Raw genomic sequence first — 16,910 nt, 5'->3', positions numbered from 1 at the left:
CTTTGTTCTGGGTAGCTGTGTGTCCTAGGAGATGTAATCAGCTAGATATAGGTGAGCCGCTGAGCTCCAGCCTATTGGTTATTAATCTTAATGCTTGTTTTCATTTAATACCCCAAAAGCTTAAGTTTCTTTAGAAAAAATTTTGAGTATTTCAAATTTTTCTTCCAATTGGGAAACCATTCTGACAGTAGTTCACAGTGTACCTCCAATGTAGGGGGTTACTTTATTCCACTGATGTGTTATGAGCTGATGGAATAGATTGTTAATGAAGTTCTCTGTTTTTTGACTTCACCTTGTTACAGCTTCTCACTACTGGTGGTCTTCAGATACCCTTCAAATATCCACATTTCATTGTGAGTGTGAATGCTATTTTGAGTTTGCTTTGTTTTGCATTTTATGTCCACTTTTCCATGCTTGGTGTCACAACCATTCTCACGAAATATAATCCAAATAATATCAAAGAGAAAGGAAATATGATCTTTTATTAGAACTTTTGTAATGTGCTAATTCTGCAGTGTTCTTGAGCATTTATTTCCTTTTGGGTCAAAGAACTTGGAGATTTGAGTATTTGATTAATGGGTAAAACATGCCATTATTGATTAGCCCAGAAATGGAGTTTTATATGCTAATTAGGCACTCTTCAGAGGTCTAGGGCAAAAGGCAGATTATTTTTTGCCTTCATAGAGTTTATAGTCACTGAATAAGTCTTATTTTTTTAACCAGTACAAGCAGGGGATAGGCGAGTCTTCCTTTGTCCTGCAGACCAACCCTTGATTCTGCTGAGGTGAATCTTCTCTTTGTAAGAATTGAGGTGGTTTGGAAGTGGTAGAGAAAGACAAGCCTGGTGTTTGTTTTGTTTTTGCTGCCCTGTAGTTGAGCACACTGGCTTTCTCAGTTGCCATCTGCCCAGAATCCAGGCTGCTGTCGGAAGGGCTAGGCTGTGCAAGGGGAGCACTCTTCCCCTTTGTGGACGCCATTTTCCTGAGCTCTCGAAATTGCATCTTTTGTGGCAGCTGTATAGATCATTTTTGTTTTCTCTGTAAAATCAAAAAGGGTTTAAGGGATGGTTGGGAGTACAATATTAATAATAAACGTTCATTTTGGAAAATAATACTTAGTACTGCTAGAGTTTATATGTTTATAATCTCTTTAATATGACCTCTCATGATTCAAACTCTGAGGAAAGATTAGCTTTTCCCTCAGTCTTCCTAATGGTGGTAAGTACTTACTCTAGTAATGGAATATCAAGATTTCATTTCTTCACCTCTAGCAACTTTGAACATAAAATAACAGGGGAGGTGGGTTTATTATGTCAGCAAGAATGGTTTGCATTCTGGAGGTAACAGGGCAGGGAAGAAGAGCTTTAGGGAAATCTGACGAGGTCTTTTGTCTCATTACTATTAAGGGTATAGGGTTCAATAACAAGCCTTTTTGTGACAGATTATTTACTCTGAGAAGAGCTGCTTGAGACCATTAGCTCCAAAGAGAAAGTACCACTGGGGTCATCTTCCAAGGAATACTGTGAGGAAGTTTCTTGAATATTAAGTCTTAAGTTCATTCATATAGTTGTTTTTTTTTTTTTTTTTTTTGGTACTTGGGATTGAATTCTGGGGCACTTGACCGCTGAGCCACATACCCAGACCTATTTTGTATTTGACAGGGTCTCAATTGTGTCTTGCCTCTCTGGCTTTGAACTCAATCCTCTTGCCTCAGCCTGAAGCTGCTGAGATTACAGGCGTGTACCACCACGCCTGGCTCTCCCATACATTTTTTGGCAAGGTGGTTATCTTATTGGGCAAAAATCTTGAGTTGTCAAACTTAAGATTGTTTTTCTACAACTCCACAGTAGTTTTGAACCAGTGCTGATAAATGGTTCTGTGGTATGGTCAGCCCCCCCCCCCCCTTTTTTGGCTGTTTGAAAACAAAGATTATATCTTAAGCTAATTGCAAAGGGAGAGAATCTGCATTTGCTAGTATATAATATGAATTTTACCAGGGAAAGTTGAGTACTCTCCTCAGGTACCAAACCCCACGGCAAGAAAAATTTTTGAGAGAAATGAGGCAGGAGAATGAATTGGGTAAGTTATTGGAAAAAAATATAGTGATGTTTAGGGTAAAATAAATGAGATGTGTTATAAAGCAAGGCTGAGTTTTCTGCTTTAAAGATATTTGTAGGCCAGGATTCTAGCTCAATTTTAGAAGTTTGTAATTAGAACCTGGGTAGTCCCTAGCATGGGAGTGGGGTGGCATTTGGGATTAAAATGCACTCCAGGAAGAGATTCTGGGATTTTATTTTTTTGGAGGTAGTGCTCTGAACAGGTGCCATGTTATCCAGTAGTGATCAGGTTAAAGTATAAATCGTATTAAGTTTATTGTGATGGTTACTGTTTAACAGGCTTGCACTTACTGTGTAACCAGAGTTGATGGGTTCTGGATATAAGGGCTGCATTGCTTTAATGTGTTTTTCCCACATGGGGGTACCAGTGGTACAAAGGGTTCTGGTCCCAGGACCTTGAAAACTCAATCCAAAAAAAATACTGAAACTTCTTAAATTCTTGAAATAGACCTTTTACCAAATTATATCTTACAACTATCTCTGTCCAAAGCAGTTCTGTCCTATTTTCTCATACTGAGAAATGGTCTCCCTGCTTAGATAAAGCAGCCCATGTTGCACATCCAGTTTGGTTTTTCCAGCTAGAAGGCAGGCAGAGCATGCAGTTAATGGAAGCTACGTTGGCTCCTAAAAGTTGCTGCTAGAAATGTGTTGAAGTCTCTGTTCCTATATAGGAGCAGAGCTTGATGGGGGTTGATACTCACCCTTGGGAGGGTTGAATTTTTTGTAGCACCGGAAGACAATAATGAAGAGAAGCCCTTCACCAAGCTGGAAAATCATGTAGAGGAGAGGAAAGAAGAAAAGTGGCCCAATGACTTCAGGGGGAAAGGTAACGTTGAGGATGGTGGAACAGAGTTGAATGTTTTGGAATCCTGTCTCCATGCTGATGGTGCGTCTGCACCTATGAAGGAGAAGACGACAAAACAACTGTATACACTCATAAGGGACATGAGGGCATGACTTCGGTTGTTCTCCCCCATTCCCAGATAACTGGGACCCTTTGCAATCTGATGGAAATCAGATATGTAGGGTGCATATTGGTTTAAGAAAAATCAAATTGATGTGTGTGACCCAACCTGTGGAGGATGGTGCCTAGAAGATTCATTTAAGTTTTTAAGTACACATTGAAGTCTGCTTTTGCAGGATTGCCAAATTTAAGTTTGGAGAAATCGTCTTGCTGGTGAGGGATGAGAGGAAGTTTTGAGTTGGTATCATTCACTGGCTTGTTAGGTCAAATCTATAGGTCAATTACATTTTCAACAGGTCATGGAAGAGTTTGTCTGAAATGCCCTGAGTTTTGCCTGGTTCCCAAGTTTGTGGCTTAGCATCTTTAAAACAAATACTCTAACTCAGGAAGATATTTTTCCAGTTTTGCTTTCCATTTTACAGGTTAGAGAATGGATGTTTACATATAATGAATACACATTCAAATTTATTGAATTCCAAGTGTTTTAAAATAGTCATAAAATAAAAGCACATTTTTTTTTTAAATGAGGGAGGCTACTGTGATGACATTTTAGTATGTGGCCATTTACTGTGATCTGCATTGAGAAAATTTATGTCACTGGTTATTGATGGCCTTTTGGTTTGTGTTACATCTATAGTGATTTGTTAGTACAGCTTTTTAAATGGATAATTATTTTTTAATATTTACTTTTTAGTTGTAGTTGGACACAATACCTTTATTTTGTTTATGTGGTGCTGAGAATCAAACCCAGGCCCTTGCATGTGCTAGGTGAGCGCTCTACTGATGAGCCACAACCCCAGATCCTGGGTATTTTTTAAATTCTATTTATAATTTTTTTGTGTGTATGTTGGGGTATGTGCGCTAGTAATGATTACATTCCTTCATAAGCATTTGTTCCCAGGGCTAAAATGAGGGAAAGTCACTGTAATATGTTGAATTGGGTGTCCTTGTTCCCAGTTACCCCAGGCCATTACTGTCTAGGGAAGTCAGTAAGAGGTGGAATCTAGACTCTGGAGAGAGGGGCACTCAGCCATTAGGTGTTGCTGTTTGGATGATAGATGCATTTGGTGTCTGGGTTTAACTTAGGCCTCTAACCCATTCAGTAATTCTCCTGTTTGATACTTGTTTCTCAGTCCAGGGCTCTGTTCCTTTGGTGCCTTTGAACATACAGCTAGGAAAATTCTTTTCCCAGATCCTTTCTTTGTACCAGGGATTGAACCCAGGGGCTCTAATACCTACCTTGCTTTGAGACAGAAGAGAGCAGAGAGAATGTAGCCTAGCAGGAAGCCAATAAAAGGCATCAGGGAGGAGACTGTCAGCAGGTGTGGTGTCATGGCATACATGATGCTCTTCCCTGTGTTGATGATGGAGAGGGCTGTGACTGCCACGCTGAATAAGAGAGTGATTATCATCCCTCCCTGGACAGAGGACGAGAAAAAAAGTCATTGTGGGAGATAAGGTTGGGGATTAGGAATGAAAAAGCATTTTTTACTAGAATATTGATATTTGAAGTGGAAAGGGAATATGAAAGATCTGTTTATTTTTAGACTTAACAATAGTTTGGATACTTGGAAAACAGAGACTTGACTAATAACTCTAAAACTCAGCTACAAATCTTTTTTTGACCCAGCTCTGGATGGCAGGTTTTCAATGAATGGCTATAGTTTTAAGTACTTTTCAGGTCTCCTATAAAGTGGGTGGAGGGCCCACAGCTGTTACTTCCAAGATTCCTCTGAGGGCAAGTGATATGTGATCTGTGACCATAGTACTGCTATAAATTCTCTGAGGTTTTACTCATTTCACTCTTCATCTATCGTATTCCTGAAATGCTGGGAGTACATACACCACCACCTTTCCCCAGACTCCCTTTGGCTTCTTAAGTCAGTCAAGTTGGCCTTAGTGCCTTCTGAACTCTTACTCAGAGTTCTCCCAATCTTAGCTAAATCCTACTCTTCTTTATGGTCTGGCTAAAGCCCCTCTTCTCCAAGATGCCCCTATGAGCACTCCAGCTCTGAAAAATAATATCTCCTTACATTCTTCCAGTACCTGTTCTTATGCAGTTGTTGAGTTTTTTTTTAATATTTTAATTTTTAGTTGTAGTTTGAAACAATACCCTTATTTTATTTATTTTTATGTGGTGCCGAGGATTGAACCCAGGGTCTCACACGTGCTAGGTGAGTGCTCTACCGCCGAGCCACAACCTTAGCCTGAATTTTTTTTTTTAACATTTTTTCAGTTGTAGGTGAACACAATATATTTTATTTTTAATGTGGTGTTGAGGATCAAACCCAGTGCCTCACGCATGCTAGGCAAGCACTATATCTGAGCCACAACCCCAGCCCCCATTTGTTGAATCTTATTTCTCTTGTGTTACTTTGTACAAATATCAAATTATGAAGACTGTCTTCAGAATATGCAGCATAAACTAGCATCTAGTAGTAAGAGGAGCATAATGTAAATATTATTAAAATAATGGTTATACGTTATACTTTTTTTTTTTTTTTTTTGGTCTTCTAACTTAAAAGTATTCTTGGGTACCTTACGATCCCATGAAATAAGAGTACCAAGCTTTTTTTTTTTCCCCACCCCTTTTTTGTGTACCAGGGATTGAACCCACGGGTACTTAATGACTGAGCGGCATCCCCACCCTTTTTAATTTTTTGAGATAGTCTTGCTAAGTTGCTCAGGCTGGCCTTGAACTTGCAATCTTCTTGCCTCAGCCTCCCAAGCCACTGGGATAACAGGTGTGTGCCACTACACCTGGTTCCACCCCCTTACCCTGCTTTTTATAAGGAAACTCCTTGTTTGCATGAGTCTCTCTCAAGTCCATGCGTGAAAAGCTCGGTCCCTAGGATGGTACAAATGGGAAGTGCTGTGGACATATAGGAAGTAGGGCATTATGGGAGATCCTTAGGTCATTGTGAATATACTCTTGAAGGGGACTGGAAACCTGGTCCATGTTTATGTGTGTTCTCTTTTCCACACCCACATTCTTCCTGTCACAAAATGTAAGCACTTGCTCCAACATTACTCATGCCATGACAAGCCACCCTCACTGGAGGACAGGGGCTACCTGATCTTGGACTTGAGCCGATAGAACTGTGACCCGAAATAAACTGCTTTACTCCATAAGTAGCTTTGTGTGGTGGTGTTTCCTTCCCATGTTGTCCCACATTCTTACCTTCATAATGTAAGGTACATATTTTGGCCGTTTAGATTTGAGGATGATTCCTATGGTGCAAGGGATGAGAACCATGACCAATGATATCATAATGCCCTTATAGGGCACCTTATCCTCCAGGCTGCCATCATAGATCCCTTTGGAGTAGATATACAAGAGGAGAGGCATCATTCCCAGGGCAAAGAAGGTGGAGCAGGTGGTCATCACGATGCTGGGTGGAAGAGATGAAAAGAATCTGTTAACAGGCTTGTAGAATGTTGGCTATGTGCTCGGCACTATGCTAAGTGCTTTACAGTTCATTTCCTTAAGCAGTAAGCATACTATCTCTTTTTGGCTTTTAGGGAACCTGATGACTAGGAAAAAAATTGTGACTTGCCTCAACTCAAATAGTGACAGAATTTGAATCCAGACCCATGAAACTACATAGTCCTATGTGCTTCACTGAGAAAGGGGTCATACCAATCCTATCTATAATAGGAATTCTTGCTTTGAGCATCCACCATATGCACAACCCATTTTGAATATAGCTGATTTCCATCACCCTGACTAGCATATAGGATCATGGAGTAGCAATCTGGTACAGTTGCTATAGGCTTAGAGCTAGGGAATAGCTGGATAAGAGTAGCTTTGTCCAACAGAAAATATGGATCAACAAGTGCACTTTACCTGTTGGGGAAAGTAAGACAGTGGTCTTTGGGAATAGGTGGCATGGGAGTAGAGGCAAAAAAAAAAAAAGCACTTAGTATATATATATATATGATTAGAAGGCTATAAGAAATAGAAGCAAATCAGAAACAATAATTTGAAGGTCTATACTAGTGGAGCAAGAGAAGAGGCCCCCATCACTCAGATTAAAAAGAATTTCATAGATGCAGAGCTAACAACAAAATTCAGTGTTTTAAAAAAATTTATTATACTAGCAACAAGGGAAATTCCCAATTCTATATAAACATTAAACTTGATGGTGAAATAAGGACTTAATATCACAAAAAGGAAAAAAGCAACAGTATTATCATTTTTTAAATTATACTATATATAGACCCTCTCTGGCACAGCAAAACAAATAGAATAAATAGGGATGGGGAAAGAAGAAACAAAACTTTTATTAATATTTTGTCAATAACAGGATTATTCATAGAGAAAAATTTCCATTGTAACAAGAGAATCCACAGGTTCTAAATACATTCATAACGTTAAAAAATGGGACCCAAGATACTAATAACAAATAGGTAATTTTTTAAAAATGCCATTAATCAAATGGAGTTCACATTACCTGTACTCTCCTATCACCAAGCTAATCTCATCAAAATTCTAAAATGTGCTGGCTTTTTCCCCATGTGATAGGACAGACCGCACTCCCATCCTAGGAAGGAATTGTTCAGCTGGTTACCCCTCTCAAAAGGAGTATCACTGTAATGTCCCAGCTACTTTTTAAAGATAAAACTGATATCCTACATGAGCAACAAAAGAGCCAGCCTACTTGAATGTTTATGTGCTATAATCAACATTAGCCTGACCAATAGTGGTCACTGAACAATCCACTAAAAATGGTAATAATTGTCAAGTACTGCTAAAATATTAACTATTGCTTTTCTAAGAAGAAAAGTCTCCCTTTTCTTTATTCTTTGGTATCTACAAACAGCATCAAGGCTAATGGTTTTCACTTAGTCCTCTTTACATTGCTGCCCTTATTCATCTTCTCCTCTATTTCTTTATAGTCTAGAGCTAAGATTCATTTTATTACTGCCCTTCCCCTATAAGATGTCTATTTCTGAGAAGTCTAGCTGTCACTCATTCTGCTGTGGCCTCACATGGCCAGGTCATGGCCCCAGGTATTCTGCTGAAGAGGTCCCAGCTAAAGGCCAAAGGCTTACAATGGCCAGCAAGGCCCTACCTGGTGTGCACCCCACACCCCACTTACTTCCCAATGGCACCTTCTATTCACTCCTCCTGCTCCAGGCTCCCTGGCCTCTTTGGGCTTCTCAAACAAGACCTTCAACCTCTTGTTTAAGACCATTAAACCTTTATTTTCCTTTGTCTGAAAATTTTCACCCCCTACAACCTAAGGCCAACTCTCTTACTCCTGGCAAGGCTTTGCCCAGACACTCTCAATGAAGCTCCCCCACCCCTAACCAAGCTTTTTAAAATTTCCACCACCCACACCCACACTTCTGATCCCTTTTACCTAACTCTATTTGTTCTTTCCCCATAGCACTCTTTGACTTCTATTTTACTTGTTTACTATGCTTATTGTTTATTTTCTGGTCTCTCTCCTCTATTATGTAAGCTCACAAGGGCTGGGCCTTGGTCTGTTGTTTATAGATGTATCCCCTAGAACAATTCCTGCCTCAGGGAATATTTGTTGTTTAATGACTATGAAAGTCAGGGCTTGGTTAGTTTTATGTTGATCCAAGTGACAGACTGAAGACCTCAGAAAGCCTTTAGGGCGAGGCAGGCGTGTGGGAGTAGATGGGCCACAGGTCCTGGACACTGGGGGAATATTTACCTGGGAGATGACTGAGGTGGGCATTGCTCCAGCCGAGACCCTGAAAATCCTACTGGTTGCTTTTTGTCTGAGATGGGCTTCATTATAGTATACTCTCTCAGTCTCCCCATTTTTCAACTACACTTTTCAACTGTTCACCCATTCTTTTCTCTCTCTTGCCTCAGCTTCTTCCCTGTTCTGGAACTTATTTCAAATTAGATCTACCAAATGTTAAAGCTGAAAGAAACCAAAGAAGACATTACTTACATGTTTAGTGTGGAACTAAAACTTGCTTTGGGGGACTTTTTCATCCCTGACCTTCTCAGTGAACAAATACTATTACTAATAAAATTCCTCCAAGTACAAAAAAAAAAATGCCATTAATTATATTCACAAAAATGAAATACTTAGATCTAAAAGAGATGCAAGATCTATTTTTTTTTAATTTTAATATTTATTTTTTAGTTTTCAGTGGACACAACATCTTTTTTTTTTTTAAAGATAGAGTGAGAGAGGGAGGGAGAGAGAGAGAGAGAATTTTTAATATTTATTTTTTAGTTTTCGGCGGACACAACATCCCCATTTGTATGTGGTGCTGAGGATCGAACCTGGGCCGCACGCATGCCAGGCGAGCGCGCTACCGCTTGAGCCACATCCCCAGCCCCAAGATCTATTTTTTTGAGATATAAGATCTTTATAGAAGAAATAAAACTTCATAGATATGAAAAAGACCTAAGGCAAAGAAAAGCTACACCATATTTGTTGTTGGGGAAGATTCAATATAAGGGGCTGAGGCTGTAACTCAGTGGTAAAGTGCTTGCCTCCTATGTGTGAGGCACTGGGTTCAATTCTCAGCACCACATAAAAATAAATAAAGATACTGTGTGTTCATCTATAACTAAAAAAAACATTTTAAAAAAGATTCAATATAAAAATGGATTCTAAATTTCTGTGTAAAGATAATGCAAATCAAAATTCACCCAATTTTATTTTTGAGGGGTTGGTACTGAGGATTGAACTCAGCCACTCTACCACTGAGCTATATTCCCAGTCCTTTTTCTAGGTTTACTTTTTAATTTGAGGCAGACAGGATATAAGTTATTGGGTTTGGCCTTAAACTTTCAATCCTACTGCCTCAGCCTCGCTAGTTGCTGGGATTACAGGATTGAGCCACCATGCCCAACTCAAGAAATTTTTTAGTAAACTTGAAAGCTGATTATAAAATTCAGGTGAAAACATAAAAGGCAGCTGGGTGCAGTGGTACACACCTAATCCCAGCAATTTAGGAGGCTGAGGCTCACAAGTTCAAGGCCACGAGGCCCTGTCTCAAAAAATAAAAAGGGTTAGGGATATGGCTCAGTGGTAAAATGTCCCTGGATTCAATCCCCAGTAAGGGGTTGGGGGGGTAAAAAGCTCAGAGTAGCAAGCATTTTTAAGAATAATGTATGGAGCTGCTGGGGTCGTAGCTCCGTGGTAGAATACTAGGCAAGCACTTGGGAGGGACTGGGTTTGATCTTCAGCACCACATAAAAATACAGTAAAAATGTATTGTGTCCATCTACATCTAAAAAATTTTTTAAAAAAGAATAGGCGGAAAACATTTGAGATATCAAGACAATTTGATTGTAATTAGGAAAATGTGGTAGTGAGGCAAGGCTAGCCATATTAACCAATAAGAGATTCCAAATACAAACTTATGATATGTAATAAGAGAGGTGGCATTATATCATTACTGGGAAAAAATTCAGTGGTGCTGGGAATTTATTCATGTGAAAAGATAGATCACATCACACATAAAAATAAATTCTAGGTTGATTGAAGATCTCTACATGAAAAGCAAAAATTGAAAACTTTTCAAAGAAATTTAGAGAAACTTTGTCACTTTGCAGATAGCATAGGCAGTTCCTTAAACTCAGAAATTTAAATGATCAAGAAAAAATAAAAATGGCAAATTTGACTAAGTTAGAGTAAGCAATCTTTTTAAGACATCAAGCCTCAAACAGTGAATAGACTTTCACCATATATAAATGACTTTGATAGTTTAAAAATACACTAAAACAATCCTATAGATAAACAAGCAAAGCCCATAACATTTCCAGAAGAGGTACACAAACGGCCAGTAAATACATGGAAAGCTGCCAGGTCTCCCATGAAATCAAATTTAAAATCACTGTGATCGATTTCATACTCCTCAGTTGGCAATACTTAAAACGTCTGATAATTCCAAACATAAAGATAGGAACAAACAGGGATCCTAATGAAGTACAAAGTGAAGCAATTACATTTGCTGTAGAATTGTGAGTCCTCAGCCCAGCAGCAGTCTAGCTTTTATTACATATCCTCTCACCTGGGAGCAAGGGACCATCCACAAGACTGTCCACCAAAGCAGTGGATGAAATCTGCAGACATGTCTGACTACAGAATGGATCAACTCAAGCAAATTTAAATGCAGTAGTTATTTTACATACATGCCTGTTTCTCAAAACAAGTTGTCAAATGATGACAGTTAATATAAAATTTAAAACATGCAAATAGAGCAGTATGTTTTATTTATGGATATCTAACATGTGATAAAGATCCCAGGAAATGCAGAACACCAAATCCCAGCAGGTGTTTCCTTTGGAGAACAAGGGAATGAGATGGGGGAGGGACATGTGGGGACTTCAGTGCTGGCTTTTGATTTTTGTAAAAAAACAACTTGCAACTTGTGTGTTTGCTTTGCTGTCCTAGAGTAGAGAAGTCATGCTTACTTTGGCTTGGTGTGTCAGATTTTGAAGTTTGCTCTGGGACATGCTGTACCTTATCTCATGGCATCCTCTTCTCTTATTTCATGGTATGTGGGAGTCATGTTCCCAGACCCTGGGATACTTCATCCATGTGCACAGTGACTGGGGGCTAGTCAGAGACATCCATCTCCTAACCTGCTGATTTCTGTAACTGTTGTGATCCTCAATTTATCTTGAGGGACACGGTTGGGAGAGAACTTCCAGATTCTAGTTTCCACAATGATAACACTGTGGCCTGTCTGCCTCTTGGAGAAAAGGTACATTTGGTTTATCTTTTTCCTTTCTCCTTCCGCTCTCAGAGCACTGCATAGTCCCTGCTTTGGATATCTGTACACCATGTTTGAGAATCTGGTTTTGAGCACCTATCTATGGAGAGCTCAGAGGCAGAAGCTGAGGGAGATGTGAGGGGACCCACCAGTCCTATGGTGAAGAGGGAAACTTTCAGGAACCCCAGTGGCTTCCATCTTGTCCTGTTTAGTCTTTTACATTATGTGGGAATCCTTGGCTTGTGCCCAAGCCTGCTGTCCCACCGCCATTTGCTCTAGTTTCCACTGTGGGCCCTGTGGGATGAGGGAAGCAGTTGAGCTTGAGGGACAGCAAGGGCAAACAAAAGAGACCTGTTCCTGCTGACATTCTCTTCTCTGTTCTGCACAAACCAATGTCACTTCAACTTGGAGGGCATTTTCTCTTGCCTGTGTGACCTCCAGGAAGAATCTGTATCGAGGAATTCACCTGATGGCCTAAGTCTCTTGTGACAGCAGGCTGCTTCAGACTCACCCCAGCTGGAGGCAGAATAACCAGGAGAGAAACCTGGACTGGTTCTATATGCAACTTTTCACAATTTGGGGGAAACCTATGGCAGTTTTCCAGACTTCGGATTCCTCATGTGTAAACTGACTCTAAGTGGGACACAGTAATGTTGGGCTGAGTGAGTGCTCTCAAATTGGGCTTTGGAGCTACATTTGGTTCTTAGACATATATTGTTTAGTTTCAGACAAATTTGAATAAGTTGCTGATGTTTAAAAATTTGAAGATTCCACATAAAAATGGAGATTCTACCTTCTCTTGAAAAGCAGGAAGCTGTGACAGCAGTAGGTTCAGCTCCCACAGGCTTACATCTGAGCAGAGGGCCTGTGCCTTTGAGGCTGGCAGGCCATGAACCATCTTGTTTATGAACATGCTGGCCTTGAAGATATTTGAGTCAAAACACAGGCCTTGGAGCCACCCAGACTTTCAATAAATGTTTTGTCCATAGGCCAGATCTAAGACTCAAGTTTCCTCATCTTTATATGTGGTTATTAGAGCAGCCCTACCCAGGCATTGAGCATATCATGTACTTATCCAGTGTCTAGTGCAGATTTTTATTTTATTCTTAATATCATTGTCATTATAATACATGTAACAATATGTCCTGGATGAACTCAAATTGAAATTTGAAGTCTGGCAGCAAGTAATGGCAGATGGCAATATTCATGCTCCACCAGTGGGGTCTAAGGCATGGTTTAATGAGCATGTGAGGTTTGTTTATGGACAAGGGACTTTATGACAGAAGGTGGCAGTCCCAGAGGAGTGTTATCTCTCCTGGGGTCTAGGGAGAAGTGACAGTCTCAGGTGCCTGGGCAAGGAGGCTGAGCAGGAAAGCAGATGGGGTCATGTTCTTGAGTCACTAGAGGCTTGTCGTGGTAGAGGTCTCAAACCACAGAAGTGCAGGTATTGGTGGAAGGCCTCATTAGCATGGTTGATGAGGCTGGGACATCTGGTCACTTACATTTTTAAAAACTTGTCCATTGTCCTTCACACTGTCACCTCTGCTTTGCTTCTCCCACAGACACATCAATCCCTCTGAGCAGCTTTCCCTGACATCTGATTTTTGCATTCTTTTTAAAGTACTTAAGGTATAATAGTCTGGGTTTCTTGGAACACAGATGCTGCAGCAAGTTTTGTTCATAGGCCAGATCAAAGACCCATCAGCTTGTTTTGCTGCAGGAAGGTTTGCATTAGGCAGAGGGAAGAAATTTTCTCATAGTGAGGTTGTTGAACATCAAAATATATTCCCAAGGGATCCTGTACAAGCTGAATTCCTAGTCTCTCTCTCCCTATCCACTACCTCAGGGAAGGTTGAATCTTGTGGTAGAGAGCCTGGGGCTTCTCAGAGTGCAGGTCTTGGTAAACCCCAACTCTTGCTCTAGGCTTTTTCATTTAAAAATCTGTCCCAAAGAGGGCTGGGGGTGTAGATCAGTGGTAGAGCACTTGCCTAGCATACCCAAAGCCCCAGCACTGCTAAAATTAAATAAATAATAATTTAAAAATCTGTCCCATAGACCGAGGGGACATAGTTCAGTTGGTAGGGTACTTGCCTACCACGTGAACAGCCCTGGGTTTGATTTCCAGCACAGCAGCAACAATAAAAATTCAAAAATCCAACTGTCACAGTGTCACTTTGCACTACCTGGAGGGAATTTTTTTACTTGGTTAGTTTTTTTTTGTTTTTGGTAGTGAGGACTGAACCCAGGGCTTTGCATACACTCAGCAAGAACTCTACCACTGAGCTATACCCCAGTCCAACTTGGTTAGTTTTCTTAGTAAAGTTCAGCTGAGGGGAGGGTGCTCACAGACACAAGCAGGTGGACTTTGTCTGGCATTGGATAATGTCTCCACTGAAGACTGAATCAGAGGAAATTGGCTTGAGACTCAGACTTAGATAAAAGAGAGAGAGCTTCTGCTGATGAGCTTTGTTGACCCAGCACAGTTTTGTGGTCTGAGATAGCCTCCTCTGGAAGGTGCATAAGGCTAGAGTCTCACCTGTTTGGAAGGACAGGTACTCCCAGCCCCCTTGTGCCTTCTAAGAGAGGGCTCCTGCTGACTTCTGTTCAGTCTGCTTTGGGCCACAAATGCTGCTTGTCTTCCCCTACCAGTGAGGCTGAGGTGGGGCCTGCCATAACCTGGGCAGGCTTGGGGAAGTCACATTCTACCATACCTGGTTGTGCCTTTGCCTGGAAGTGTCGATGCATCTGATAGGGAGATGAGGGATTCCATTCTTTCCTTCCTTCCTTCTTTCCTTCCTCCCTCCCCTCTTCCTTCCCTCCCTCCCTCCCTCCTTTCTTTCTTTCTTGTGTTGGTACTGGGGATTGAACCCAGAGGTGCTCTCCCACTGAGCTACATCCCCAGTCCTTCTATTTGTTTTTATTTGAGACAGGGTCTGAAGCTGGCCTTGAACTTGATCCTCCTGACTCAGCCTCTGGAGTTCTGACATTACAGGTGTGTCTCCCCATGCTTGGCTTCTGGGTTGATGGATCTTTAAAAGAAGATATCTCAGATGCTCAGACACTTGGAAACACCTTTGGAATTCTTGTCTGCTCTACAGGAATTTGAGGTGCTTATTTGGTTCCAAGTCACCTTGAAATCCCTGGCAATATTTGGAACCCATCACACCTCCTTTCAGATCTTCTGTTTCAGAGTCGACAACACCCCCTCACACCCAGTTAGGTTGGTACAGTTCTACAGAGGCTCTTTGGTAGAAATCAGTGCTCCTTTAAGACAATCCTTGTGTCCCACTTGAGATACCTCTGGGAGTGCAGAGGTCTCAGAATAATCCTCGACCAGCTGGCCCCTTTGGCCTGGTGCTTAAACCAAGGTGGTCCCCAGTCCCTTCCCCGAACCCTGCATAAGCTCTTGGCAATAAATACCATGACCCTCCCCCCAACATCCACAGCCCCCACTTCTTCCCTTCCTGGCTTTACCCAGCTCTTCCCCTTGATTGTGACATTCCTACAGTGGCCCCGTTCCATGATGCTCCCACTTTAGCCCTAGTCCTACCTGAGGTTCATGTCCCCCTTCACAGCCAGACTGAAGATGTTGGACAGGTTCCCTCCAGGTGAGCAGCCACAAATCAGGATTGCCAGTGCCTCAATGTTGTTCAACTGGAAGACCTTCCCCAGCACAAAAGCAGTAAGGGGCATAATGCCATACTGGGCCACCATGGCAATGGCCAGCCCCTTAGGCTTCAACAAGTGAGCCTTGATCTTGCTGAACTCCATGGTGCAGCCCAGAGAGAGCATAATGATGAGCAGCATGAACACCAGGATGATGCTCAGTGCCAGGTCCGTGGGGCGCTTGCCGAAGTTAGGTGGCAGGGAGAAGTTGAAGGGAACAGACACGTTGTACACCTCCATCCTTCTGGGAGGCAGCGGAAGACTACCCTTGTTCCACTGATGCCTCCCTTCCTTGTTCAGTCCTTGCTGGATGCCTTCTTTAATCCCCTCTCAGGACAGAGTTTCTGAACAAAATATAGCTCTGGGCAAATAGAAAGATGATGCAACTAGTGGATCAGATTCCTGGTAGTGGCCTTAAAGGGAAGAGAGCCCAGCCTTTTCTGCCTGGCTTTCCCTACTGTCCGAGTGCTCTGATCTCTGCAGCTTTCTGGGTGCCACTCACACACCTCCCTTACCACTTGGCCGCTGCTGGATCGAGGGCTTTTTTCCTCTCCTTTGCCCTCCACTGAGCATGGCTTGCTACTATCCTGTCCCTGGGGACCAGTCCTGGACCAGCGCCCACCCAAGCCTAGCCCTTTGCCTTCCCTGTGCTCCTGGTTCCAGCTTAATCGGTTGAGGAAGGTACCCTCCCCATGCCCAGCAGGTTGCCATTTGTTGTGTTGCCTTTGGTTCCTGGATGGAGATGGTATAGCCTAAGGGGCTGTAGGACAGGGTAGGGGCAGGTGGTGGTATTACTGGCCTCCAGGACAGGATGTAACCATGACCCTCCTCTTGGCAGACAAGAATATTGTGTCCTTCTTGCCTGTGTCTTATCCCCAAACCTGGACTTGTGGGTCTCAAGGGGCACGTTGGCATCCCCTGCGAAGCAATGCTTACTTCTGGAGGAAAGAACTTGCTTCGGATGGTGCTGGCTCTTGGAAGCTTGGAGGCTCTTTCCCCAAAGGGAAAGCTCCCTGGCTTCAGAGACTAGTCTGTGTCTGAGGAGCCCCATTGCTTGGGAAACTTGCTGAGAAAAAAAGCAAGAGTACACAGCCTTTTCTTTCTGATTTCCTGAGGCTTTGCTTTTGCACTGGGTCTGTGTGTCTCAGCACACAGCGGCAGAGAGAGGCAGGCACCAATGTCCTGAGCCTCACATCTTCCTTCCATCCTTGCTGAAGGGGTGAGACAGGTTTCATATCTACTGCATCACGTCCACGAGGAGGCTGCTTGAAGCTGTGCAGTGCTCAGAATGTATACTGAGACCAAGGGTGTCATGCGCTTGAAGCCCCTTTCCCTCTTAGAGACGCTCATATTAATGATTTCCTGGTGCTAGAGTTGAACTGATCTCAAGGGGAAGGAAGGCAGAGGAATGTGTGGTGCCTGGAAGGCAGGTGGGGGGAACCCAAA

The 16,910-nt window shown here is 42.1% G+C and overlaps 1 protein-coding gene across 1 annotated transcript; it reads right to left on the bottom strand.

Moving 5' to 3' along the window:
* Positions 1-933: 933 nt before the first annotated feature.
* Slc10a1 (solute carrier family 10 member 1) lies at positions 934-15,704 on the bottom strand. The gene is made up of 5 exons (XM_027929418.3): positions 15,349-15,704; positions 6,262-6,472; positions 4,320-4,498; positions 2,818-3,014; positions 934-1,037 (listed from the first exon to the last, which is right to left on the bottom strand). Exons 1-5 carry the CDS (start codon positions 15,702-15,704, stop codon positions 934-936), a joined length of 1,047 nt encoding a protein of 348 aa, XP_027785219.1.
* Positions 15,705-16,910: the final 1,206 nt, after the last annotated feature.

The sequence above is a fragment of the Marmota flaviventris genome, chromosome 2, assembly GCF_047511675.1.
Source record: "Marmota flaviventris isolate mMarFla1 chromosome 2, mMarFla1.hap1, whole genome shotgun sequence".
In the NCBI taxonomy this organism is placed as follows: Eukaryota; Metazoa; Chordata; class Mammalia; order Rodentia; family Sciuridae; genus Marmota; species Marmota flaviventris.
Note: the sequence above shows the minus strand (reverse complement) of the source record. Positions and strands in the feature narration are given on the sequence as shown.